General features: G+C 39.0%; 2 protein-coding genes and 4 non-coding genes across 7 annotated transcripts; 5 read left to right on the top strand and 1 right to left on the bottom strand.

Moving 5' to 3' along the window:
• Positions 1–299: 299 nt before the first annotated feature.
• On the bottom strand, positions 300–8,268 carry rnaseh1 (ribonuclease H1). Of its 2 annotated transcripts, XM_067417562.1 has the most exons (9): positions 8,142–8,268; positions 7,932–8,024; positions 7,714–7,838; positions 4,383–4,568; positions 2,477–2,576; positions 2,251–2,305; positions 2,083–2,167; positions 1,662–1,786; positions 300–593 (listed from the first exon to the last, which is right to left on the bottom strand). In XM_067417562.1, the coding sequence occupies exons 2-9, from the start codon at positions 7,997–7,999 to the stop codon at positions 507–509; spliced, it is 831 nt and encodes a 276-aa protein (XP_067273663.1). In that variant the 5' UTR covers positions 8,000–8,024; positions 8,142–8,268; the 3' UTR covers positions 300–506. The 2 variants fall into 2 exon arrangements, with proteins under 2 accessions (XP_067273663.1, XP_067273662.1); XM_067417561.1 differs by having other exon boundaries at positions 7,932–8,267.
• Positions 8,269–9,072: 804 nt separating this feature from the next.
• Positions 9,073–13,095, top strand: rps7 (ribosomal protein S7). The gene is made up of 7 exons (XM_067417560.1): positions 9,073–9,134; positions 10,037–10,120; positions 10,216–10,287; positions 10,684–10,827; positions 11,812–11,876; positions 12,327–12,477; positions 12,984–13,095. The coding sequence occupies exons 2-7, from the start codon at positions 10,046–10,048 to the stop codon at positions 13,059–13,061; spliced, it is 585 nt and encodes a 194-aa protein (XP_067273661.1). The 5' UTR covers positions 9,073–9,134; positions 10,037–10,045; the 3' UTR covers positions 13,062–13,095.
• On the top strand, positions 10,376–10,596 carry LOC137042275 (small nucleolar RNA SNORA73 family). Its single transcript, XR_010898383.1, has one exon. It is a non-coding gene; the product is annotated as a small nucleolar RNA SNORA73 family (small nucleolar RNA).
• Positions 11,497–11,717, top strand: LOC137042276 (small nucleolar RNA SNORA73 family). Its single transcript, XR_010898384.1, has one exon. It is a non-coding gene; the product is annotated as a small nucleolar RNA SNORA73 family (small nucleolar RNA).
• Positions 12,005–12,225, top strand: LOC137042273 (small nucleolar RNA SNORA73 family). The gene has a single exon (XR_010898381.1). It is a non-coding gene; the product is annotated as a small nucleolar RNA SNORA73 family (small nucleolar RNA).
• On the top strand, positions 12,513–12,733 carry LOC137042274 (small nucleolar RNA SNORA73 family). The gene has a single exon (XR_010898382.1). It is a non-coding gene; the product is annotated as a small nucleolar RNA SNORA73 family (small nucleolar RNA).
• Positions 13,096–26,859: the final 13,764 nt, after the last annotated feature.

Below are 26,859 nucleotides of genomic sequence, written 5' to 3'. Positions count from 1 at the left end.
AGCATGAACTGCAGTGACACCTGCTGTTCGTGTTGAGGCATTTAAAAAAGTGTGCATTTGGAAACAATGACCCTTTCTCAACTGAAAACACATTTGTGAAAATAAGAGCGAGATGACACATTCAAAGATAAAGATCAATAATACATTACTGTGGCACAGTATTAGTCATGTTGGAAACTAACGGTGGCACACTCACTACAATTATTTTTGTCACCTGTAATGCATCCAAAAAATGTCCCAAGTACTTATACGTAAAACGAGTTTCTGAGAGATGGAAAAATAAGTACCAGGAATCAATCTCAGGAACATGACAATTTAATTGACAGAACAATCAAAAACGAACATTTCAGAAAAGAAGAAAGCTTGTTTCTAGTGTTGTTTGCAACATTACAACACTAGCAAAACAAGACCAAAACAAAGTGCATTAGCCATCAAGAAAAAAAAGCCTAATTATAACTAAAACATAATTCATCATTATAAAATGAATGTGGAATAAAAATAGTATGCTAACATGGGGGCTTTGCTGCTCCCTCCCTGGAAAGTCTGTCTGCCTCCTCATTGCCAGTATATCCAGCATGACCTGGTATGTGCATCTAGAAATGAAAAATATTTTTTTAATTTTTACATATAATAACATGTCAATATTAAATGTAAATATGAAATGAAAACAAATAGCATGTTGTCAGCAGGTATCCCAACTTCTCTTCAGTAGATGAAATTTTTTATTTCAAGCTGCACTATGTAATTTTTTCATCCGCCAGATGACACCTATTCAAAACACAGGCGTAGTTTGATGACGCGAAGTTTGAGGGCAGCATCTTGGGACATGTGGTCTTCACCTCACAGCCGGTGGAAAATAGGACACGGGCAGAAAATCACGTTCATGAACGCGATTATTAATGTTACTGTAGTGTGAAGCAGAGCAGGACCGAGTGCTGTGGAGCTGAGCACAGCTGCTGGAGCGATTGTTATACAAACACACGGCTCACAAACACCGGGACTTTTATTATGACGGGACAGGACACATTCGCCGGGCGCCTGCACTGATCCGCTCTTCCGGTTATGATTTTGAGGTAATGCAGCTCTGTTTATCATATTAGATACATTTGTGTGTTTAAAACGATGTTATGACGTTACTCAGTGCGTTCACTTGTTCACACTGCTAAGAGTAAAGCGCTCCTGCCAAATAAAACCCGAAACTGAGGGTAGCGCAGATATGACGCCATTGACAGGCGACTCCCTCAGACGCTATTCTGAAACGTCCCGGTCTTAGTTAAAATAGCAATTTTCTCACAATTTACAATTAGTTGAAAACATCTGGGATATTGTAAGTACTCAACTGAAGAAAATATATAACACCGGCCTAGTGGTTTTTGGATCCTTTAACTCACTGTTTAAAGTGCACTATGTTGTTGTACTGAAAACAACCCCCTGATCTTGCTTTCCATCCTTAATCATCGGAGTTATCAGCTTTAGCAAAAATTATGTAGAGATGCAATGCATTTCTCAGTGCAAGTTTATCAAAATTGATGGACTGAAGGCCATGTTTATACAATGAAAAAGAATGTTCATGAACTAAGGTTGGGACATGATGTTTAAAATGTACAAGTTGAATAGCAGATGCCATATTGTACAACACTGTGAGTACAGATAAAACATACCCATGCGACCTCAAGTTCTGCATTTAGTTTATCCAGCTTTTGGAAGTCATCTTTGTTGATTATGACCCCACCATTTTTAAGTCTCCAGCCATTAGACTTCCAGGTCTTTACCCAGCTTGTGATGCCTTTGGAAAGCAAAAAAATATGTAACAGCGACCAATATTGTATTGTATTGTATTATATTATATTATATATAATTAATGATTTATATATATACTGGTTGGTGTGTGTGTATATATATATATATATATATATATATAAAATATATACACACACACACACACACACACACAGGTTGGTATATAAAATATTCTTTTTTAAGCTCTATAAATAACAATATCTACATGAAAAAAGAAATAGTATTTGACATGAATCAGTGTAGTACTAACATGTTTTTAAACATAAAAGCAGAAGTGCATACCATTAATGGTGAACTTGCTGTCCGTGTACAGTACAATCTTTTTAAAATTCATTTCTCTGGCCTGCTCGAGTGCCTTGCAAGCAGCCTGTGATGAAACGTTTTATTGATAGTTATCGATAACAGGGTATAAGAAAAAAAATAAAAAAGCTGTTTGTAAACAATTCTTACCTGTAATTCTGCTCTTTGGTTGGTCTGCCTCCCTGAAAGCCTCTCAGCCACATTACTGAGAAAATAATTAAAAGGTTAAACAATTAAATACTTTTTTTTTGGTTGAAAATTATAGAACCTACGAAAACATATATTACAGTGAGGTCAGAGAAAATGTTGAGTTATAATTAATTGTTGAATAGCAATGTTGTTTTTCCAGAATGCTATTTCATCACAGACGACTTACCGTGGATGATCACGACCCCAATATACACCAATTCCTGCACGCGCTCCTTTTTTCCCATTGGCCGAGCAACAGCCATCAGTGTACACCACTACAGAATCACCTAGGGGGGAAACTAGCTCATTTCATTTTACTATGGTAAAAGTTTTGTAATAAAAAAAAATTGGTCTACTAATTATGTTTCAGTTTAAATTTGAACAATTTCCAGAGAGACGGTGTTAACATTAAGTGACATGGCATCTGACGCACAGGAGCCAATGGCACATGTCGCGACACACGCAGTGGCACTTCCGGTTCTCATTGGCATATGTCAGTGGATAGTGACATGTGTCGCGACACACGCGGTGGCACTTCCGGTTCTCATTGGCATGTGTCACTGACACTGTCACGAAACGCTGACACTGGCAGTGACACTGAGTCGCGGAACATGTCGCTGTATGTGACACTCACTGGCAGATGAGCTGAACAACTATACTCACGTGGCACAAAAGCCAAAATAAATATCCTATTTTCGTGACTTTTTTCCCCTCTTAAATAAATGTTAATCTTACTTGTTAAATTTAGTAATATGTGTTAGTTTGTGACAAGCAGTATCTGAGTGGCATGTGCCACTGAATGATTTATGCAATGCCAATATTGGTGCCAATGTTGTTGATCACGCAAACTGCACGTCCTAGAAAACACGTACAAACCATCATAAGTCATTACAAGCATCCGTTACTGTAGTAAAGCTTTAATTTTGCATCATGCTGCACGCTCTCCTCTAGGTGTCAGTATAGCCAGCGCAAAGATACACCATAACTTAAGACAGTTGAGGAACATCAACTGGTGGTGCATTTGACATTTTGTCTGCAAGTTTGATGGTAGCAAAAACAGTATCTGATAGTATCAGAGTATATGTTAAGGCAAATTTGTAAATACTTTATCAAATTTATTTTTTGCATACTTAGGCCTACTCAGTCATGGCTTTAATATTTCACAACTAATTTTATGGAATTATGTAATGAGAAATAAACACAACTTTAAAAATGTGAACGCATTCCTTCTGGAGTTCCCTAAACGTCACACCATGGCAGACAGCAGCATGTGTAGGCAACTGGACGTGACACAACCCTATGGACACAATACACAGCGACATGTTCCGTGACAGTGTCAGTGACACATGCCACTATCCACTGACACATGCCACACATTCTAGTGACACATGCCATTATCCACTGATGTTAATGTTAATTAATTAACGTTAATGTTCCTCAACTGTCTTAAGTTATGGTGTATCTTTGCGCTGGCTATACTGACACCTAGAGGAGAGCGTGCAGCATGATGCAAAATTAAAGCTTTACTACAGTAACGGATGCTTGTAATGACTTATGATGGTTTGTACGTGTTTTCTAGGACGTGCAGTTTGCGTGATCAACAACATTGGCACCAATATTGGCATTGCATAAATCATTCAATGGCACATGCCACTCAGATACTGCTTGTCACAAACTAACATATTACTAAATTTAACAAGTAAGATTAACATTTATTTAAGAGGGGGAAAAAAGTCACGAAAATAGGATATTTATTTTGGCTTTTGTGCCACAATTACGTGAGTATAGTTGTTCAGCTCATCTGCCAGTGAGTGTCACATACAGCGACATGTTCCGCGACTCAGTGTCACTGCCAGTGTCAGCGTTTCGTGACAGTGTCAGTGACACATGCCAATGAGAACCGGAAGTGCCACCGCGTGTGTCGCGACACATGTCACTATCCACTGACATATGCCAATGAGAACCGGAAGTGCCACTGCGTGTGTCGCGACATGTGCCATTGGCTCCTGTGCGTCAGATGCCATGTCACTTAATGTTAATACTGCTACTGAATTTCCACCATCTCCAACAAGACTATAGAACATAAGAGTTACCCATGTATGTAAATCCATCACTACTGGATGCAGCTGTCTTTGGCTGTGGGGTTTCAATGAGTTTCACTCGTTTAGAAAAAGATGGTCTGTCATCTTCAGAGTCCTCACGGGTTCTTTTTTTCCCAAGGGGTACTGCCATTGAGGCATCAGGCACGTTTCTAGGAGGCAGGACCTCACACTCATATCCTTAGACGCAAACAAAAATAACGTCAATCACTTGCTTTATAGTACGCTTTAGCAGCATATCAATATATAGAAAACCATTTATCTGTGCAGTACTTTTGGCGAAGTTCCTGCAATGTGACATGCAATATTCCATCTACAATCCTTTTAGATAATATCTCATCAATTCTTTATAATTAGCAGATTTTATGGCCTCATTTATTAAGAGACCACATGGAACATTTCATTAGTTATGTCATTTAATAAACTAGTAGCTAAACAGGCAAAAAAAAGGTGGCTAAAAAATTGAATGTGGGGGGAACGCAGTGCTGTTTTATCATATTAGACACATTTGAGTATGAAAGCCTTTTTTTACAGTGTATAGTTGAAAGTTGTTATAATGCTACACTGTGCATAAATTGGCTCGCTGGTTACTATGAGACAGTAAGCAAGATTGGTATTAGGCATTGAAAAACATGGTAAAAAAAAAAATTGTAAAAGAAAAATTCAGCTGTGGCATGTTAACGCTGTCAAATCACTAGCCAATTTGGTGGGTTACTTATGTTCACTCACTCTGCTGGGAAGTAGTTAGTGTAACCCAAATCTGCACATATTTAGTGCAAATACTTGTGAGTCATCATGATATATATTAAATACAGCATATCTGACTTGCTTGAAAATATGCATCACTACGCAACAAATATGTTAATAACACTACGCATATTTACATCAAAGCAATAGCGAAAATTCAAAAAAACTATAATGTGGTGATACTTGCCTGGGGAAAAAACTAACACCAATGAAAAAAGGAAAGACTACGCCGAGCAAAGAAGGAAACCATGAAAAGAAATTTAGAAGTTAATACCACCTATCTATCTATCCATGCATCCATCCATCCATCCTCGTTTGTTTTCTTTCTCTCTCTTTTCGCTCTTATTTTAATTTCTTTTTTATTGTGAAGCATGTGATGTTCTTCTGATGTAATATGGAAGTTACCCTTTTAACTTGCAATTTTCTGTCATGTCACTTACATTTTAATTTAAAAAAAGTTAACTTTAATTTACATGTTATCTGTTGATAATAAAGCATTAAAAAAGCCATTGAAATATGTACGTATATCTCAAGCGGCAACCTCCCCCAGTTTCTCTTGAAGCCAATTCCTTGACTGGCCACTAGGGCTCCAAAGGGGAGCAGAATCTCATTGAGACCCTAGCCCGGATGCCAGCCGACCTCAGCCCCGCCCACAACATTTGAGCTTGGGCAGTTCGGTCTGGATTGATCCATAGAGGAGTAATTATGCACCAACAGAAACTGTTCGGACCAATCAAATCATCAGGGCGGACTTTAGACGATGACGGATAGATGATTAACAGTAACGTAATCATGCACGTCATCAATAAAGGCGCTTGGTTGAATTTGTTCAAATCCTAAACGAAGAACTTGTTTGTATATGCATCACCGTCTCTATTTCTCTCTGAAATGATGATTATGTTGGTAAGTAACTGTATCCTTAAATTCTTTTTTTTACAACAACAGCAAAAATTGTTTATTTCAGCGCGCATAAAGACAGGGTTGCCAAGTTTTTAAAACGAAACCCGCCAACTACTAGCCCAAAACAATAGCTTCTCGGGAGGGTTCTCATTTGGGGGTAAAATATGTTACTTTGGCAAGGTTGCCTGCTAAAATTCACATTCCTGGCAAATATCACATTATTGAGGTCGCTTCAACCCGTGGACAAGGGAAAAACCTGCGGGGGGAAAATGCAGACTTGGCAACACAGTGCAGTTGAGTTCTGTTGACATTTGACAACTAACGTTGAAGCGTCGCTCGGTTGCTCTGACTGGTTGTAGGTCTATCCAATTGAAGTGTTTCCTGGTTCGGTTGAAACACGCCGTAGTAGTACAGCCCAACAGAGCAGTATCAGACTCATATTCTGACTACAATTGAGTATGACCATATCATGCTATTGAGCGCCATGTTAAAATGCCCAACTTTACATCAGAAAAAAAAGAAGAAAAAAACTAACAGCCTGGTACAAATTGTGGTTTTGGTCAATACAGCTAATTTGTCCCTTCATGACAACTGTGAGAGGGGGAAAAATTTCTTTAAATAATTCATTAGTTTAAATTATATAAAGCCTTAACGTTCTGCATAATTAAGGCTGTGGCCACTTTGATTGACAGGTGGATAGCCATTTATCCACTGTCTGTTAGTCACCTCAGCTCCGCACATGTCGGAGATGGCAACGGACAGCTCGTCTCTAGTTTACGCTTCAAAACTGCTCTTCAGAATCCTATGGGTGATGTCACGGACACTACGTCCATATTGTTTTACAGTCTATGTCATGATATATATATAAACATATATATTTATGTATGTTTTAATCCACAAATCTCCAGGAAAAAAAATTGTGTTTGAGGGGTAAAATGTGTGTTATTTTGGCAAGGTAGCCTGCTAAAATTCGCACTCATGGCTCTATAGATCACATAATAGTCACTTCAACCTGCAGACATAGAAAACAACCGGCGGAAAAAACGCAGACTTGGCAACACAGTGCAGTTGAGTTCTGTTGACATTTGACAACTAGCGTAATGCGTCGCTTCGTTGCTCTGATTGGTTGTAGCTCTATCCAATTGAGGTCTTTTCTGGTTCGGTTGAAACACGCCTCATAATCACAGCCCAATGGAGCAGTTTCAGACTCTGATTAGACTTGAGTATGACCATGTCAGGCTAAATATAAATATGATCCAGTGACACAACTTGGCCATTTTAGAAATTGCAAATACATCATCCCAATCTTTCTATAAAGAGTTATATAAAATAAATTGTAATGGTATTTTCTTGCATTTAAGCTTAAATTTATAAATTGTGGCTGCTCTTTAGTCAAATAATTTACATGGTGAATTGACTATCTGTAAATCAACATGTTGGATATACATTTTGATCAAGAATCTAGATAAATATAACCAGCACATAAAAAAATGTACTTGCTATGAAGAATACTGACATGTAACAAAAAAGAAGGACGTTCTCTCTCAATATATGGTCACATCACATGACAAAATAGATGCACAGCTTGCCCCCCTCCTGAAATCTTTCCCTTGTACACCTGAAATCTTGATGATGCAACATTATGGCAGATCTTTATAAGGGGAGTCTTTGATATTACCATTTGGTCTCCCAAAAGATGGTGCAGCAGATTGGCTCCTCACAAAACCCCAAGCGTCCTTTTCAGAGGCAAACTTCTTATAGCTCGCAGAGGGAAACTTATCCACCTGATGTTTACATTCCTCCCTTTAGGAGAGTAAATAAATAATGCGTGGTCATGCTATGCAGTGCAACAAGCGCTCACAATTACAGAAAACACTCATATAGTTGCCTGTTCACCATGTTTGGTACACTCCTGGTTTAAATCCTTTCCTCACAGCGTAGAAAAATGTTCCTTTCTTGCCCATCTCTTCTGCGGCGTTACAGAGAGTCCTGCGTACAACATTGAAAAACCCAGGCAATCTCAACATACTCTCTGCTCAGAGCAGAGTAAACATGGCAATATCCCTTAGGCGTGGCATTTAAATGACAATAACCATGAAAAATAACCTGACAAAGACTTTCACAAAATGCTTATGGATCCAACGGTTTTGACTTTCGCTAGCGTATGCACCCACGTTACCAGTCGGATAACCAAAAGCTCGCTTCAGTTTCTTCTTCTTCTTCTTCTTCTTCTTCTTCTTCTTCTTCTTCTTCTTCTTCTTCTTCTTCTTCTTCTTCTTCTTCTTCTTCTTCTTCTTCTTCTTCTTCTTCTTCTTCTTCTTCTCATGTTTTCACCCCAAGCACTATAAAGCCATACCGCCACCAACTGGAGTGTGGTGGAGGTGGACATGTTGCAAAGAGGAAGGAGACAATACTTAGATAAAATAAAAAATACAAAAACGTCAATAGAAACATTGAGTCATATTCATAATGGCGTTAAGAGAAAATAACAATAATGTTAGTGAGTCAAAACATTCAGCGCGAACAGTGCAGCGCGATTTCCGAACATATGACTCTAATGAACCGATTCTTTTTGAACCACAAACATACGGCGCGGAACTAGCGGAGTCCGATTCCAAAACGAATGGTCTCGTATGAACAGATTCTTTTTAGTGAATCGAAAACATACTGCACACCAGTGTGAACTTATGACTCTTATTGACAGCGGATCTTTGTAGTAAATTTCCAATGAAGTGATACTCGCGAACTTTTTCAAAGCTAAGTTTTTACATCACAATGGAACTCCATATGAGTGGAAACCTGATTAGATATGTTTTAAAACTGTTTTTAAACTTCTTTATTAATCAGTATTTGCAGATTTTTTTTTAAATGCCTAGCCAGAATCCCTGAAAATATTTATAATATTGTTCTTCAGTTAATAAAATTAATAAAATAATACTGCACTTAGTCCTTCTTCACTTCACACACATGATAAATTAGAAGAACGGGCGCCCTCTGCAGACGGGATGATGATAACATTTCCCATCATGCAACACACCAACGCGCTTTTACCGGCCTCTCGCGAGAATACGGTCTCTTCCCAGGCCGTCGTTGAAAGAGGTGAGACTATTGAATGTGCCCAGCTAAAGCGATATCGAGCTAAAATGTAGAAAATAAGTCATATTTACTGCCATGCATGAGCTACATATGATGTTTTCACAGAGATGCGTTAGATGCTAGTGTATTAGAAAATGGATGGCTATTATGGAAATAGGAATTTAGACAGTTAAGATGTGCTAGCAGACGTGTCTGTACTAAAGGGTTGCTGGGGCCCATGTGCTGTTCTTAGATGCTCGAAAATGTCTATATTGAGTAAAATACTTTATCTCGAAGGCTTTCATTTGTGATGGAATTAAACCTGCAATGTAAATGTAGTGATTCTGTGCTAGCTAATCCATGCTAACGGCATGCTAAGAACATACTTAAGAGTTAGCAGGAATAGTTTTCTTAACGGTAGCTGGTGAACTAACGTTAACGTTACTTAGGACGGCCATAGTTATAATTGTAAATCGGGAGATTTATAATTCGATCAAATGCCGAGTCAATTGGTTAATGAATAATCTCGAATTGGTATTATGAATTCTGATGTATAATGTCATCATGCTTACCTGTACAGACTCATCAGGTTGTATGTCACTTTTGAAGGTTAACATTTGTCCACCCAATAATGATTTTTCTTCATTTACTCCCCTTCACGTTATTCCAAATACACGTGATTTGCATCTATGAACTACATAAGATAATGTAAATAATGTTATGTTAATTGATTTAAGTGAAGGTAAATCGAGATTAAGGCTGTCAGTTTGCAGCATTTTGCCTAATATCTTATTTTGTGTTTAACAGAGTTTGAAAGGTTAGCTTTAGAGCAACATGAGGGTTCATAAATGACACCATCTTAACTTAAGTGAACTGTTAACATAACGGGTAGTGTTTTTATTCTAATATGCCTGTTTCTGTTTCAGACACAGGCCATGTTCAGTACCAGCGCGAAAATAGTAAAGCCGAATGGCGAGAAGCCAGATGAGTTTGAGTCTGGCATTTCCCAGGTATAAATCAGCAACTCATGGCTTTTTGAAATGTGACCTCCATGCGTATTTTGCTTCCTCTGTTCTTATGATAAACATTTGTCTGGCTCATGCAGGCTCTTCTTGAGCTGGAGATGAACTCAGACTTGAAGGCTCAGCTGAGGGAGCTCCACATCACTGCTGCTAAGGTAAATTTTATTCATTTTGAATGTTTACCATTACATCAGTTCAACTACACCAGCATCAGTGCAATGATTAAACTGAACATTGACACAACCAACGTGGACATCCTGTGAGATGGCTCTCATTTGGCTCTGTCCGTGTGGCGTAAGGGAGCGCAGCACTTTGGTGCCATGACGTACAGTCCCGTTCCACGACGTTGAATATCAAGCTTGTCCCCGGCCTCTGGCTGGTGAGGACGGCGTCCTGTATATTCCTACATCTTCCCAGAGCCCTTTGGGCCGTTACTGGGGAGGTAAACCATGCAGTGCACATGCCCTCCACTGTAAAAAGTGACTTGCTGAATCACTTATAGATGTATACGGTTTGCCCTCAAGTAAACGTGGATTCTCTCTTTCTTGCAGGAAATTGAAGTTGGTGGTAGCAGGAAAGCCATCATCATCTTTGTGCCTGTGCCCCAACTGAAATCCTTCCAGAAGATCCAGGTGAGGCTCGTGCGCGAGCTGGAGAAGAAATTCAGCGGCAAGCATGTGGTGTTCATTGCACAGGTAAGACTCGTCCTTTCTAAGCAGCAGCATCTTTTAATGTAGAACCGTTGTCAGGTTTGGTGTGCTTTTTGTGGCTAAATCTTTCTCTAGTGTTTAGTTCAATGTTTTTGTATTGTTTTTTGTCCTTTTGGGGTGAAATTTTAATGACTTAATGAATTCCGAATTAAATGTGTGGCTTTTAGTCCAGGTCTCTTCACTTTGAGGCCATTGTTCATGCTAGTGTGCTTGAGACATTAATTTTCAAATGCTCTAGATTTAAAAAATTGTGCATGCCTGTGAAATTGGACTGGAGAGTTTAAATCAAGACAGCATTGAGCCATTTTTTTTTTTTTGTATTGGGCATTCATGCAAAATGACTGGACAATTCAAGTGTTTTAATTGTCCAATCCAGTGCTCCTATAAAGTAATTTGTCTAGTCATTTCACAGGTATGCTCAATTGTTTTAGTTTGTCCAACTCAAATGCTCTTTAAACTTATAACCTCTATCTCCGCCTGCAACTGACTACCATTTAAAGCCTATTGGATTTTTTTGAAAGGGTAACTACTAGTCCTTTTATATCTGGCCATCTCATTTGAATTGAACCAGCAAACACTTGGCAAGTCAATTCTTGGGGTCCTTAAACTTTGCCTTTTAATATGGATTTAAGCCTTGATGTTATTTTTGATTTACCAACGTGGACATCCTGTGAGATGGCTCTCATTTGGCTCTGTCCGTGTGGCGTAAGGGAGCGCAGCACTTCGGTGCCATGACGTACAGTCCCGTTCCACGACGTTGAATATCAAGCTTGTCCCCGGCCTCTGGCTGGCGAGGACGGCGTCCTGTATATTCCTACATCTTCCCAGAGCCCTTTGGGCTGTTACTGGGGAGGTAAACCATGCAGTGCACATGCCTTTTAGAGCCATGAAGATGTGATTTTTTTGCTTTAAATTAGCACGTTGACAACCAAATTAATGGTTTTAATCTTGATTTATCTTGTCTTCCAGAGAAGGATCCTGCCTAAACCCACAAGGAAAAGCCGCACAAAAAACAAGCAGAAGCGTCCCAGGAGGTAAATGTCGTCTTGTTGCATTTTGGAAGCTGTGTTTGCAGAGTCAGGGTTAGTAGCGCTTGCTTTCTCAGTGTGACTTTGCCTACCACATCAGTGTTCTGCTGATTGGCCTGTTAGCGTATCGCAAACCAACGTGGACATCCTGTGAGATGGCTCTCATTTGGCTCTGTCCGTGTGGCGTATGGGAGCGCAGCACTTCGGTGCCATGACGTACAGTCCCGTTCCACGACGTTGGATATCAAGCTTGTCCCCGGCCTCTGGCTGGTGAGGACGGCGTCCTGTATATTCCTACATCTTCCCAGAGCCCTTTGGGCCGTTACTGGGGAGGTAAACCATGCAGTGCACATCCAAATGTGTTGTTTAGGATGTTTTACATTTTTAGCTGGCATGAACCTAATGTTTAGTGGATAAACACTAAACTCATCCACTTAATCTGTTTTTCTCCTTCAGCCGAACTTTGACTAATGTGCATGATGCTATCCTTGAGGACCTGGTCTTTCCCAGTGAAATTGTTGGCAAAAGGATTCGCGTGAAACTGGACAGCAGCAGGCTCATCAAGGTCCACCTCGACAAGGCACAACAGAACAATGTTGAACACAAAGTGAGTACTACTCTCTTAAAAATAAATGCAATGACCCAACGTGGACATCCTGTGAGATGGCTCTCATTTGGCTCTGTCCGTGTGGCGTAAGGGAGCGCAGCACTTTGGTGCCATGACGTACAGTCCCGTTCCACGACGTTGGATATCAAGCTTGTCCCCGGCCTCTGGCTGGTGAGGACGGCGTCCTGTATATTCCTACATCTTCCCAGAGCCCTTTGGGCCGTTACTGGGGAGGTAAACCATGCAGTGCACACTATTAATTGTTAAAAGTTTGGATCCTATTTTGGAACTTGTGCTGAATTGCCAAGTAATCCTAATTTGATATGTGCATTGTAGTCATTCTATGATTGTTTTAATGCTTGACTTTAACTGGAGATCTTTACCTTTTGAAAAACTCAATTGGTATGCTGTAAATTTACCATTTATGAGTAACTGTCACAATTGCTTAATTTGTCTTTTCACTAAATAATCATTTTAATCGAGCTAATTTTTGGGTCTTGTTTCAGGTTGAGACCTTCTCTGGTGTCTACAAGAAGCTCACAGGCAAGGATGTGATATTTGAATTCCCAGAGTTCCAACTGTAAAGTGCAGATGACAAAATAAATTTGTTTACTGTCATGTCCCCTGTCTTTTTTCCATTCTTTTTCTAAGTCATTAAGTGACTTCTGTGCTTTTATATGTGGTCATACGAGTAAGATGCAAGTTCATGAGAACATTGTGACAGAAAAAGACTAAGCAAATAATCTGAAGTGGTAAGGAATCGCATTGCTTTGTGCATTGTGTGCCGCAGATGGCAAAGTGTGTTTTTACGGTTAGTCACAATATCACAATCAGTATCTTTTAAACTGCTCAAACTTGTGATCCTGACTCCCAAAAGATGGCAAAACATGATCTAAATCAAACCATCTCTGGTTATCTTTGATCATGTGCAGAGAGCATGTTGGTCAATGCCTGTACCTGAACTGGGTCGTGATGTCACTAACCTGGAATGTTACTTTTTCATTGGAATCAGAGCTATATTATACTTAAGTAAATTAGGTTCTTTGTTTTACGTTATTAACGTTTGAGTTTCAAAATACGGTTGTTTTTAAGTTTTCTTTAAGGACAACCGTTGCTAGATTCATCAAGCATGTAAATTCCCCATGTTTTGCAGGGTGTGTTTTAATGATCCATAGTCTGTTTGAGACTAGAAAATGGCTAATTATTGCATAAGATGTAATGAGATTTTAAAGAACTAAACCACTACACGTAGGTTGTTAAAACTGATATTTAGATTAGTAAAATAAAGTATATTCATTTAAGTTGTGGAATATTTTGCAGCATTTTGAATCACAACACCACCTATGCCTGTGTCTGCCATTTTTGTGATCAACAACACTTAAGCATAGTTCAGACTGCAACATTTTTCAAACTCTTCCGGTCACTGCATGACTGGGGTAGCATTCAGTCACTGCTGTGTTTACACTGCACGATGGATCGGCGACAGAGGGGTTCAAACTGTGCGACTACAAAAGGAAGAATTCCCGACAACTCGAGAAGGGTCTGACTGCAGATCACAGTTAAACCACAGCAGTTCTGACCGCGCATGCGCATTGCATCGTGAGAGTCATGACTTCCGAGATGCGTGTTACGGCACTGTAAGGGAATAAAACTACATTTGTACTTATTTATTGTAATTGCACTTGTTTGATTTGGTAGTTATTAGTTAGTGATCAACTGTAATGGTAATGACATGTTTAAAATATAAATTGAAAAAATGTAAATTAAATTCGTTTATCGGTTATGTATGAAGGTAAATTGATGCCATATAGAATTGCAAGCGTAGGGTAAGATTTGTGAAAGTGTACATAAGATTGCAAGCGTAAATTAAATTTGCATGCACAAGATAAGTTTTGCAAAGGTGTAAATTGCCTTTCAAGTGTAAGAAAAAAATATTTGCAGCATTTTACTGCTTTCATAAGTGTAATTCATGTATTGTGAAACTGCAGCTTCATGTTAACGCAAAATAAATATGATCTGTATTCTTCTGACTTCCATTTTTCTGCGCTTACCCTTTTGACACGTTTATTTCGCCAAAATACGGCCAAAAGCATTGCACGCCTGTGAACATCGATTTGCAAGCGGAAAAAACAGAGTCAGGAACTGCGAAATAGATTGAGTGTGTAAAACCAACCTTTGTGTAAAAAAAATAAACTGTTGCAACTGTCTAAATGACTTGTTGTGTGCGTAGGGCAAAAAGGCTCCCGAAATAAACCGATTTGCACAGTTCCGTCTTTCTTTTAGCTGCGCTTACAGTTTTGGCACGATTCTGTCACTGACTGAGTTTATCAAGCGCGAGGAGGAAGGCGGGTCCACCTTCTTCTGGAGCCAATCAAATGAGCTGCTCGATTTACTCTTATCTGATTGGTTCAACCAAGTTGGTTCAAACCTCAGACGCCAGAACACATCTTTATCTTCATTTTACTTTTAATGCACAAATACATATAAATAAACAAACAAACAAATAAATAAAGCACAATTGCTTAACAATCTGTGCTCCATTAGGCTTAAGACTTATATGTTTCCATCCAGAATTCTGAGCTGTTGTGTTCAGAAAGAAAATTTATGTGAATTCAGTGCATGTATCATCATCATTATTGTCATCATCATCATCCTGCCAGATATAAGTTTGTAATCTTGATGCTGCTAAAAGTAGACCTAGTATTTGCACTGCATGCATAATATCACCTGACTACTGATCAGAGGCGATTCCAAAATTATTATTATTATTATTAGTAGTAGTAGTAGTAGTATTTTGCTAAAATTAGTTCATAATAACAAAAATATGGTTTCCTTTAACATGTATTTTAAGGGTACCTCTAAATTATGCACCATTTATCATCTGTAATGCCATCGTTAAACCTCTAGATGGCGGTATATCCCTACTGAATGGCTGTGTATTCCTTGTTATATATATATGAATCATTATAAAAGGCTACTCTTTGTCAAAGTTGAGTTTTATATTGATTTGAAGTATCAGTTTTGTATTATCCTACAGTCAAATCTGGACAAAGAGAAAGCATTTCCTTTTTCATGCTAACTATAAATAGCTTGATCTGTCTACACAACTACACAATCACTAATCAGAATCAATATTGACAGTGACCAGAACGATGTTTCAAAATATATAATTGATTGTTAAATACCATGAAATGTGGTCTGAAAAAATTATTCAGAATGGTATTGTTACATGGCTATTAAAGAATGGGAAAGAAATGTTTTGATTGTGAAGTTTAACATCAGCTCAGTGGTGTATATATATATATATATATATATATATATATATATATATATATATATATATATATATATATATATATATATATATATATATATATATATATATATATATATATATATATATATATATATACACAATTCCAAACCAATGACTACACCAGCTCGAAATTCAGGATGAAAACATACGTCTAAAATGCACAGCTTATTTAGCAATCGTTATTTATTTATTTATTTATTTATTTATTTGTTTGTTTGTTTATTTATTTATTTATATGTATTTGTGCATTAAAAATAAATTGAAGATTAAAGCTGCGAGCAGCGATGACGGGCCCAAGTCGGGGGCACCGCCACCCCGGTGGCATCAGCTTAACTGTGCACAGCAGGCAATAGGCATTTAATATGGGAAAAATAAATAAAGGGACTATGTCAAAGTCATTTGAATTCACCTCATTAACTGCAGCAACTGGTGCTGCTATGACCAGGAACGCCAACAGTCACATCTCTGAGATCAATTACATTTTATTCATTGATTTTATGTTAGATGATGTCAAATGTCAATTTCAAAATGAGTGCAGAATACTGTCTAAATGCTGAAGTTGTATTATCCTTACACTTCTCTTAAAAATAAATTAAGCCAAATCACAGAGACCGCAACAATGATTTTAATATCAGTGTCAGGTAAGAGTAATATGCGTGCATATAATTTATGGAAGTTTATTATAAACAGCCACTTTTATAAAATCATGTGAAATTATTTTTTTATCCATTTGAATTCTATCAATAAATTATTAGTTTAAAGAGGTGTCATACGTGATCTTTGCAAACAGCACATGACCTTCTTTAAAGCTCATGTGATAGAAAACAATTAAAAGTATTAGGATATAATAGGTCACTTTCAATTATGTGCAAATGCATTTTTTGCAGCTCAAAATATTGTAAGTTCAGAAGACCAGTGTTATATATATAATACATTTTTTAAACTTATTTTTCACAATAAAGTGATAGAAATTGCTGATATAGCCTATGATATGAAAGGGTTAAATTATGAAAAAAAACAAAAAACAAGGCGACACACACAGAGTGAGAGAGACCCCCCTCCACACACACACACACACACACACACACACACACATATAGAGTGATCCTGAGAGAGGGAGAGAGACCCCCTCCACACACACACATAGAGTGATCCTGAGAGAGGGAGAGTGAGGGGGGAGGGGAATGACAGACACAAAATCTAAACAGTGAGCGAACATTGTTTTTATTTCACTGTCTGAAAACACTGTTTTTCAATAACAACAATAGTTTAATCTTCAAAACAGTGTTCCCTTGGACATATCCAACCTGGTTACTGAATAAGGCTACACTTCCACCTTCTGGTTATTCTATATGCCGGTAGCTCATTGGTTCTCATTTTTGTCCTTAAACAAAAGGCATTAATCTTCTCATTTTTTAAGTTACACACACTACTTTTTTTTTTTTTTAAAGACAATTAAATGGGTTTTTTCTTTTGTTAGTAATGTTTTTTTATATTTATATTTTTTATTAATAATTATTTGTATTAACACAATTATTTAACTAATTATATAAAACAATATTGTCAATGCCCTACAAATAAACTGGTTTTATACATTCATTTTTTTATTCAAACCCAGAATAAATTTTTTTATCCTTGAATGCAGGCCAGAGCACAGCATTGAGAGGTAATCTTTTTAGACAGAAGAGTGGCTCACACACACACACACACACACACACACACACACACACATACACACACACACTGTAGAAATCAGTGACACGTGTCCCCATGAGTCTGTGTGCATTCAGGTTGAAGTCCCCACCAGGCTAGAAAAAAGAACACACACGCACGCACACACGAACACACACACACAGTAGTAATGCTGAAGTATGCTGCAGGCAACTCTTATCAGTTAAGCCCATCCACCATCCCCCATCCACAACACACACACACCCACCCACAAACACACACACATACACACACACTCATGTCTGGTTCACTATCTTTCTGGGGACTCATAGATGTAATGGTTTTTATGCTGTACAGACCATATATTCTGTCATCCTACACTGCTCCTGCCCCTAAACCTACCCATCACACAAAACTTTCTTCAAAAGAACTCATTCTGTCTGATTTATAAGCTTTTGTACCCATTGGGAAGTCCCAATGAGTCTGTGTGCATTCAGGTTTAAGTCCCCACCAGGCTAGAAAACCATTCACACACACACACAGAGGTAATGTTTTTTGCTTGAAAACTTATACAATATTGCCCTCTACTGGTCATTTAAGGGAGAGCATAAGTGTTGAAAAAACAGAAAAAAAAACAGAAAAACAGCCAGTGTGATATATAGAATAACCAGCAGGTGGGAGTATAGCCTTATTTATGAACCAGGCACGTGTGTCCCTATTTTGTGTTTTTTAGGCTTTTGCTACGGGAACACCGTTTGAGATATCCAATAACCGTTTGCATTTTAGCATCTTCTGTATATTTACTTCATGTTGTCCGAGTTTGGAGGAGATTGAATGAATCGCTTTTGAGGAGAAGGTAAAAACTCAGAGCTCGCTTTCCACTTCTTGTTATCTTCCAACCAAATTATCTGACTTCCTGTTGGTCAGAGCTAATGACAGTAAATTAGAAAGTTGTCCGGCTCGAAAAGTACTATATATATACCGAGTTTGCTGAATGTAGATAAAACTAACCCTCCTCTTTGGACAAAAGTGACACTTCCTGCTGCCAGTTGGTGGCGCTATAACTTTGTCTCACAAAAGTCATATCCATGTGATCGGCCTCTTACAGCGAACACACAGCTGAAGTTTAATCAAAATGAATTAATGTATGCAGAAGTTATTACACACTTCCTGTTTCCCTTTTCTCGCCATTAATTCGTCTCTTCGCCACGGCCAAACCGTTTGAGATATCAAAAAGTTGCTCGCAATTTAGCATCCTCAGTGTCTTGACTTCATGCTGACCGAGTTTGGTGCTGATCGGGTGAATCGTCTAGGAGGAGTATCGCAAATTCCACAGCATGCGTTTTCCGAACAACCCATAATAGCTCACTTCCTGTTGTGCTGACGCATGACTTAGAGCACGAAAGTTGTTCGGCCCGATGAGATCTATATGTGTACCGAGTTTCATATGTGTACGTGCAAGTGTGTTTGATTTATAGACCCCGTTTTCAGACCCCACTTTAGGGGGCGCTGTCGAGCCCCCCTGCCACGCCCGGGTCCCAGCCTCAGCCTGGCCCTGATGGCCGCGCATTCTGATGCATGTGCAAAGTTTCAAGAGTTTTCGAGCATGGGAAGGGCCCCAAAAATGCCCAAATAGTCGCGTAAAAAAATAATAATAATAAATAATTAAAGCTGCGAGCAGCGATGACGGGCCCAAGCCGGGGGCACCGCCACCCCGGTGGCATCAGCTTACCTGAGCACAGCAGGCCAATAGGCATTTAATATGGGAAAAAATAAATAAAGGGACTATGTCAAAGTCAATTGAATTCACCTCATTAACTGCAGCAACTGGTGCTGCTATGACCAGGAACCACAACACTCACATCTCTGAGATCAATTACATTTTATTCTTTCATTTTATGTCAGATGATGTCAAATGTCAATTTCAAATGAGTGCAGAATACTGTCCAAATGCTGAAGTTGTATTATCCTTACACTTCTCTTAAAAATAAATTAAGCCAAATCACAGAGACCGCAACAATGATTTTAATATCAGTGTCAGGTAAGAGTAATATGCGTGCATATAATTTATGGAAGTTTATTATAAACAGGCACTTTAATAAGATCATGTGAAATTAACTTTTTTTATCCATTTGAATTCTATCAATAAATAATTAGTTTAAAGAGGTGTCATACGTGATCTTTGCAAACACAGCACATGACCTTCTTTAAAGCCCATGTTATAGAAAACAATTAAAAGTATTTGGACATCACTTTCAATTATGTGCAAATATATTTTTTGCAGCTCAAAATTTTGTAAGTTCAGAAGACCAGTATTTAATTAAAGATATAATATATGTTTTTGTTTTTTACTTATTTTTCACAATAAAGTGATAGATATTTGTGATAGCCTATGATATGAAAGGGTTAAATTATGAAAACACAAGAGAAAAGGTGACACACACACAGAGTGAGAGAGACCCCCTCCACACACACACACACACACACACACACACAGTGATCCTAAGAGAGGGAGAGGGAGGGGGGAGGGGGAATGACAGACACAAAATCTAAACAGTGAGAGAACATTGTTTTTATTTCACTGTCTGAAAACATTGTTTTGCAATAACAACAATAGTTTTATCTTCAAAACAGTGTTCCCTAGGACATATCCAACCTGGTTACTAAATAAGGCTACACTTCCAACTTCTGGTTATTCTATATACCGGTAGCTCATTGGTTATCATTTTTGTCCTTAAACATTAATCTTCTCATTTTTAAGTTACACACACCAATTACTTTTTGTTGAAAAAGACAATTAAATGTTTTTTCCTTTGTTAGTAATTTTTTTTAAATATTTATATGTTTTATTAATAATTATTTGTATTAACACAATTATTTAACTAATTATATAAAACAATATTGTCAATGCCCTACAAATAAACTGGTTTTATACATTTATTTTTTTATTCAAACCCAGAATAATATGTTTTATCATTTAATGCAGGCCAAAGCACAGCATTGAGAGGTAATCTTTTTAGCGCACACGCACACACACACACACACACACACACACACACACACACACACACACACACACACACACACACACACACACACACACACACACACACACACACACACTCATGTCTGGTTCACTATCTTTCTGGGGACTCATAGACGTAATGGTTTTTATGCTTTACAAACCATATATTCTGTCCTCCTGCCCCTACCCCTAAACCTACCCATTTCACAAAACTTTCTGCATTTTTACATTTTCAAAAGAACTCATTCTGTATGATTTATAAGCTTTTGTACCCATTGGGACCTCAATTTAGGCCCCTACAGTGACATGTGTCCCCATGAGTCTGTGTGCATTCAGGTTGAAGTCCCCACCAGGCTAGAACAACACACACACACACACACACACACACACACACACACACACACACACACACACACACACACAGTAGTAATGCTGAAGTATGCTGCAGGCAACTCAAATCAGCTCAGCCCATCCCCCCATCCACAACACCCCCCTTCACCCCCCCGCCCCTGCCCCTCACACACACACACACACACACACACACACACACACACACACACACACACACACACACACACACACACTCATGTCTGGTTCACTATCTTTTTCTGGGGACTCACCATAGATGTAATGGTTTTTATGCTGTACAAACCATATATTCTGTCCCCCTACACTGCCCCTGCCCCAAAACCTACCCATCACACAAAACGTTCTGCATTTTTACATTTTCAAACGAACTCATTCTCTGTGATTTATAAGCTTCTGTACCCATTGGGACCTCAGTTTAGGTCCCTACAGTGACACGAGTCCCAATGAGTCTGTGTGCATTCAGGTTGAAGTCCCCAACAGGCTAGAAAACCACTCACACACACACACACACACACACACACACACACACACACACACACACAGGCAAGTTTATTTTGCTTCAAAACTTATACAATACAGACACACTGTAGTAAGCTGAAGGTAGAAATCAGCCCCCACACCTCTACACACACACACACACACACACACACACACACACACACACACACACACACACACACACACACACACACACAGTAGTAAGCTGCAGGTAGAAATCAGCCCCCCTCCCTCTCTCTCCACACACACACACACACACACACACACACACACACACACACACACACACACACACAGTAGTAAGCTGAAGGTAGGAATCAGCCCCCCTCCCTCTCTCTCCACACACACACACACACGTCTGGTTCACTATCTTTTTGGGGACTCAGCATAGATGTAATGTTTTTTATGCTGTAACAACCATATATTCTGTCCCCCTACACTGCTCCTACCCCTAAACCTACCCATCACACAACTTTCTGCATTTTCACCTTTTCAAAAGAACTCCTTCTGTCTGATTTATAAGCTTTTGTACCCATTGGGAAGTCCCAATGAGTCTGTGTGCATTCAGGTTTAAGTCCCCACCAGGCTAGAAAACCATTCACACACACACAGAGGCAAGGTTTTTTGCTTGAAAACTTATACAATATTGCCCTCTACTGGTCATTTAAGTGAGAGCATAAGTGTTGAAAAAAAAAAAAAAAACAGCCAGTGTGATATATAGAATAACCAGCAGGTGGGAGTATAGCCTTATTTATGAACCAGGCACTTGTGTGCTTATTTTGTCTTTTTTAGGCTTTTGCTAAGGGAAAACCGTTTGAGATATCCAATAACCGTTCGCATTTTAGCATCTTCTGTATATTTACTTCATGTTGTCCGAGTTTGGAGGAGATTGAATGAATCGCTTTTGAGGAGAAGGTAAAAACTCAGAGCTCGCTTTCCACTTTGTGTTGTCTTCCAACCAAATTATCTGACTTCCTGTTGGTCAGAGCTAATGACAGTAAATTAGAAAGTTGTCCGGCTCGAAAAGTACTATATATATACCGAGTTTGGTGACTGCAGATAAAACTAACCCTCCTCTTTGGACAAAAGTGACACTTCCTGCTGCCAGTTGGTGGCGCTATAACTTTGACTCACAAAAGTCATATCCATGTGATCGGCCTCTTACAACGAACACACAGCTGAAGTTTAATCAAAATGAATTAATGTATGCAGAAGTTATTACACACTTCCTTTTTCCCTTTTCTCGCCATAAATTCGTCTCTTCGCCACGGCCAAACCGTTTGAGATATCAAAAAGTTGCTCGCAATTTAGCATCCTCAGTGTCTTGACTTCAGGCTGACCGAGTTTGGTGCTGATCAGGTGAATCGTCTAGGAGGAGTATCGCAAATTCCAGAGCGTGCGTTTTCCGAACGACCCATAATAGCTCACTTCCTGTTGGGCTGACGCATAACTTAGAGCACGAAAGTTGTTCGGCCCGATGAGCTCTATATGTGTACCGAGTTTCATATATATACGTGGAAGTTGGTTTGATTTATAGACCACGTTTTCAGAGCCCACTTTAGGGGGCGCTGTCGAGCCCCCCTGCCACGCCCGGGTCCCAGCCTCAGCCCGGCCCTGATGGCCGCGCATTCTGATGCGTGTGCAAAGTTTCAAGAGTTTTCGAGCATGGGAAGGGCCCCAAAAATGCCCAAATAGTCGGGTTAAAATAATAATAATAATAATAATTAAAGCTGCGAGCAGCGATGACGGGCCCAAGCCGGTGGCACCGCCACCCCGGTGGCATCAACTTAACTGTGCGCAGTAGGCCAATAGGCATTTAATATGGGAAAAATAAATAAAGGGACTATGTCAAAGTCATTTGAATTCACCTCATTAACTGCAGCAACTGGTGCTGCTATGACCAGGAACCACAACACTCACATCTATGAGATCAATTACATTTTATTCATTAATTTTATGTCAGATGATGTCAAATGTCAATTTCAAAATGAGTGCAGAATACTGTCCAAATGCTGAAGTTGTATTATCCTTACACTTCTCTTAAAAATAAATTAAGCCAAATCACAGAGACCGCAACAATGATTTTAATATCAGTGTCAGGGAAGAGTAATATGTGTGCATAAAATTTATGGAAGTTTATAATAAACAGCCACTTTTATAAAATCATGTGAAATTAAATTTTTTAATCCATTTGAATTCTATCAATAAATAATTAGTTTAAAGAGGTGTTTTTATTGTTTTTTTTATTATTTTTCACAATAAAGTGATAGATATTTGTGATAGCCTATGATATGAAAGGGTTAAATTATTAAAAAAACAAGAGACAAGGTGACACACAGAGTGAGAGAGACCCCCTTCACACACACACTCACACACACACACACACACACACACACACACATACACACACACACACACACACACACACACACACACACACACACACACACACACACACACACACACACACACACACACACACACACAGTGATCCTGAGGGGGGGGGGGGAACTAATTATATAAAACAATATTGTCAATGCCCTACAAATAAACTGGTTTTATACATTTATTTTTTTTATTCAAACCCAGAATAATATGTTTAATCCTTTAATGCAGGCCAAAGCACAGCATTGAGAGGTAATTGTTTTAGACAGAAGAGTGGCTCTCACACACACACACACACACACACACACACACACACACACACACACACACACACACACACACACACACACTCTAGAAATCAGTGACACGTGTCCCCATGAGTCTGTGTGCATTCAGGTTGAAGTCCCCACCAGGCTAGAAAAAAGAACACACACACACACACACACACACACACACACACACACACACACACACACACACACACACACACACACACACACACACACACACACACACACACACACACACACACACACAAGTAATGCTAAAGTATGCTGCAGGCAACTCTTATCAGTTCAGCCCATCCACCCCCCCACCCCCCACCCCCACACACACACACACACACTGTAGAAATCAGTGACACGTGTCCCCATGAGTCTGTGTGCATTCAGGTTGAAGTCCCCACCAGGCTAGAAAAAAGAACACACACACACACACACACACACACACACACACACACACACACACACACACACACACACACACACACACACACACACTAGTAATGCTAAAGTATCCAGCAGGCAACTCTTATCAGTTCAGCCCATCCACCCATTTTTATGCTGTACAAACCATATTCTGTCCTCCTACACTGCTCCTACCCCTAAACCTACCCATCACACAAAACTTTCTGCATTTTCACATTTTCAAAAGAACTCATTCTGTCTGATTTATAAGCTTTTGTACCCATTGGGAAGCCCCCATGAGTCTGTGTGCATTCAGGTTTAAGTCCCCAGCAGGCTAGAAAAGCATTCTCACACACACACAGAGGCAAGGTTTTTTGCTTGAAAACTTATACAATATTTCCCTCTACTGGTCATTTAAGTGAGAGCATAAGTGTTGAAAAAAAAAAAAAAAAAAAAAACTGTGATTATATAGAATAACCAGCAGGTGGGAGTATAGCCTTATTTATGAACCAGGCACTTGTGTGCTTACTTTGTCTTTTTTAGGCTTTTACTAAGGGAACACCGTTTGAGATATCCAATAACCGTTCGCATTTTAGCATCTTCTGTATATTTACTTCATGTTGTCCGAGTTTGGAGGAGATTGAATGAATCGCTTTTGAGGAGAAGGTAAAAACTCAGAGCTCGCTTTCGACTTCTTGTTATCTTCCAACCAAATTATCTGACTTCCTGTTGGTCAGAGCTAATGACTGTAAATTAGAAAGTTGTCCGGCTCGAAATGTACAATATATATACCGAGTTTGGTGAATGTAGATAAAACTAACCCCCCCGCTTTGGACAAAAGATGGCGCTACTGAGCCCCTCTACCACGCCCGTTTCTGAATCTTTGCTTGCATCTTCTGGACAGCATGTCTGATGTGTGTGTTGAGTTTCATGCAATTTCAAGCATGTGAAGAGTCTCAAAAACACCAAAAAAGATTATTAGACTTTGACACGTTGCCATGACAACAGTTTTTCTAGAATCAGGAATCCATTCATATGTCTATATCTGCCATGTTTTGACATAATACTGATGAAGTTTGAAGTAAATCGGGTGAAAATAAGATGGGGATTTAAAGCAATTTTGAAAGGGACACACTTCCTGCTGCCAGTTGGTGGCGCTATAACTTTGTCTCACAAAAGTCATATCCATGTGATCGTCCTCTTACAACGAACACACAGCTGAAGTTTCATCAAAATGAATTAATCTATGCAAAAGTTATAACTCACTTCCTGTTTCCTTTTTCTCGCCATAAATTCGTCTCTTCGCCACGGCCTAACCGTTTGAGATATCAAAAAGTTGCTCGCAATTTGGCATCCTCAGTGTCTTGACTTCATGCTGACCGAGTTTGGTGCTGATCGGGTCAATTTTCTAGGAGGAGTATCGCAAATTCCAGAGCATGCGTTTTCCGAACAACCCATAATAGCTCACTTCCTGTTGGGCTGACGCATAAGTTAGAGCACGAAAGTTATTCGGCCCGATGAGCTCTATATGTGTACCGAGTTTCATATATGTACGTGCAAGTGTGTTTGATTTATAGACCCTGTTTTCAGAGCCCACTTTAGGGGGCGCTGTCGAGCCCCCCTGCCACGCCCGGGTCCCAGCCTCAGCCCGGCCCTGATGGCCGCGCATTCTGATGCGTGTGCAAAGTTTCAAGAGTTTTCGAGCATGGGAAAGGCCCCAAAAATGCCCAAATAGTCGGTAAAAAAAATAATAATAAATTAAAGCTGCGAGCAGCGATGACGGGCCCAAGCCGGGGGCACCGCCACCCCGGTGGCATCAGCTTAACTGTGCACAGCAGGCAATAGGCATTTAATATGGGAAAAATAAATAAAGGGACTATGTCAAAGTCATTTGAATTCACCTCATTAACTGCAGCAACTGGTGCTGCTATGACCAGGAACCACAACACTCACATCTATGAGATCAATTACATTTTATTCATTAATTTTATGTCAGATGATATCAAATGTCAATTTCAAAATGAGTGCAGAATACTGTCCAAATGCTGAAGTTGTTTTATCCTTACACTTCTCTTAAAAATAAATTAAGCCAAATCACAGAGACCGCAACAATGATTTTAATATCAGTGTCAGGTAAGAGTAATATGCGTGCATATAATTTATGGAAGTTTATAATAAACAGCCACTTTTATAAAATCATGTGAAATTTAATTTTTTAATCCATTTGAATTTTATCAATAAATAATTAGTTTAAAGAGGTGTCATACATGATCTTTGCAAACACAGCACATGACCTTCTTTAAAGCCAATGTTATAGAAAACAATTAAAAGTATTAGGATATCACTTTCAATTATGTGCAAATGTATTTTTTGCAGCTCAAAATATTGTAAGTTCAGAAGACCAGTATTTTATATATATAATACATTTTTTT

The sequence above is a fragment of the Pseudorasbora parva genome, chromosome 15, assembly GCF_024679245.1.
Source record: "Pseudorasbora parva isolate DD20220531a chromosome 15, ASM2467924v1, whole genome shotgun sequence".
Classification (NCBI taxonomy): Eukaryota; Metazoa; Chordata; class Actinopteri; order Cypriniformes; family Gobionidae; genus Pseudorasbora; species Pseudorasbora parva.
The sequence above is the reverse complement of the archived record's forward strand: the minus strand, read 5'-3'. Positions and strand labels throughout refer to the sequence as shown.

Coding starts and splice junctions, on each gene's coding strand:
- rnaseh1 (XM_067417561.1), bottom strand. CDS start 8,062: ATGTTGAGATTGCCTGGGTTTTTCAATGTTGTACGCAGGACTCTCTGT. Junction 7,839..7,931: donor CCAGGAGTGTACCAAACATG/GTGAACAGGCAA, acceptor ACTCTCCTAAAG/GGAGGAATGTAAACATCAGG. Junction 4,569..7,713: donor ATCTTTTGGGAGACCAAATG/GTAATATCAAAG, acceptor TTTGCGTCTAAG/GATATGAGTGTGAGGTCCTG.
- rps7 (XM_067417560.1), top strand. CDS start 10,046: ATGTTCAGTACCAGCGCGAAAATAGTAAAGCCGAATGGCGAGAAGCCA. Junction 10,121..10,215: donor TTGAGTCTGGCATTTCCCAG/GTATAAATCAGC, acceptor TGGCTCATGCAG/GCTCTTCTTGAGCTGGAGAT. Junction 10,288..10,683: donor TCCACATCACTGCTGCTAAG/GTAAATTTTATT, acceptor TCTTTCTTGCAG/GAAATTGAAGTTGGTGGTAG.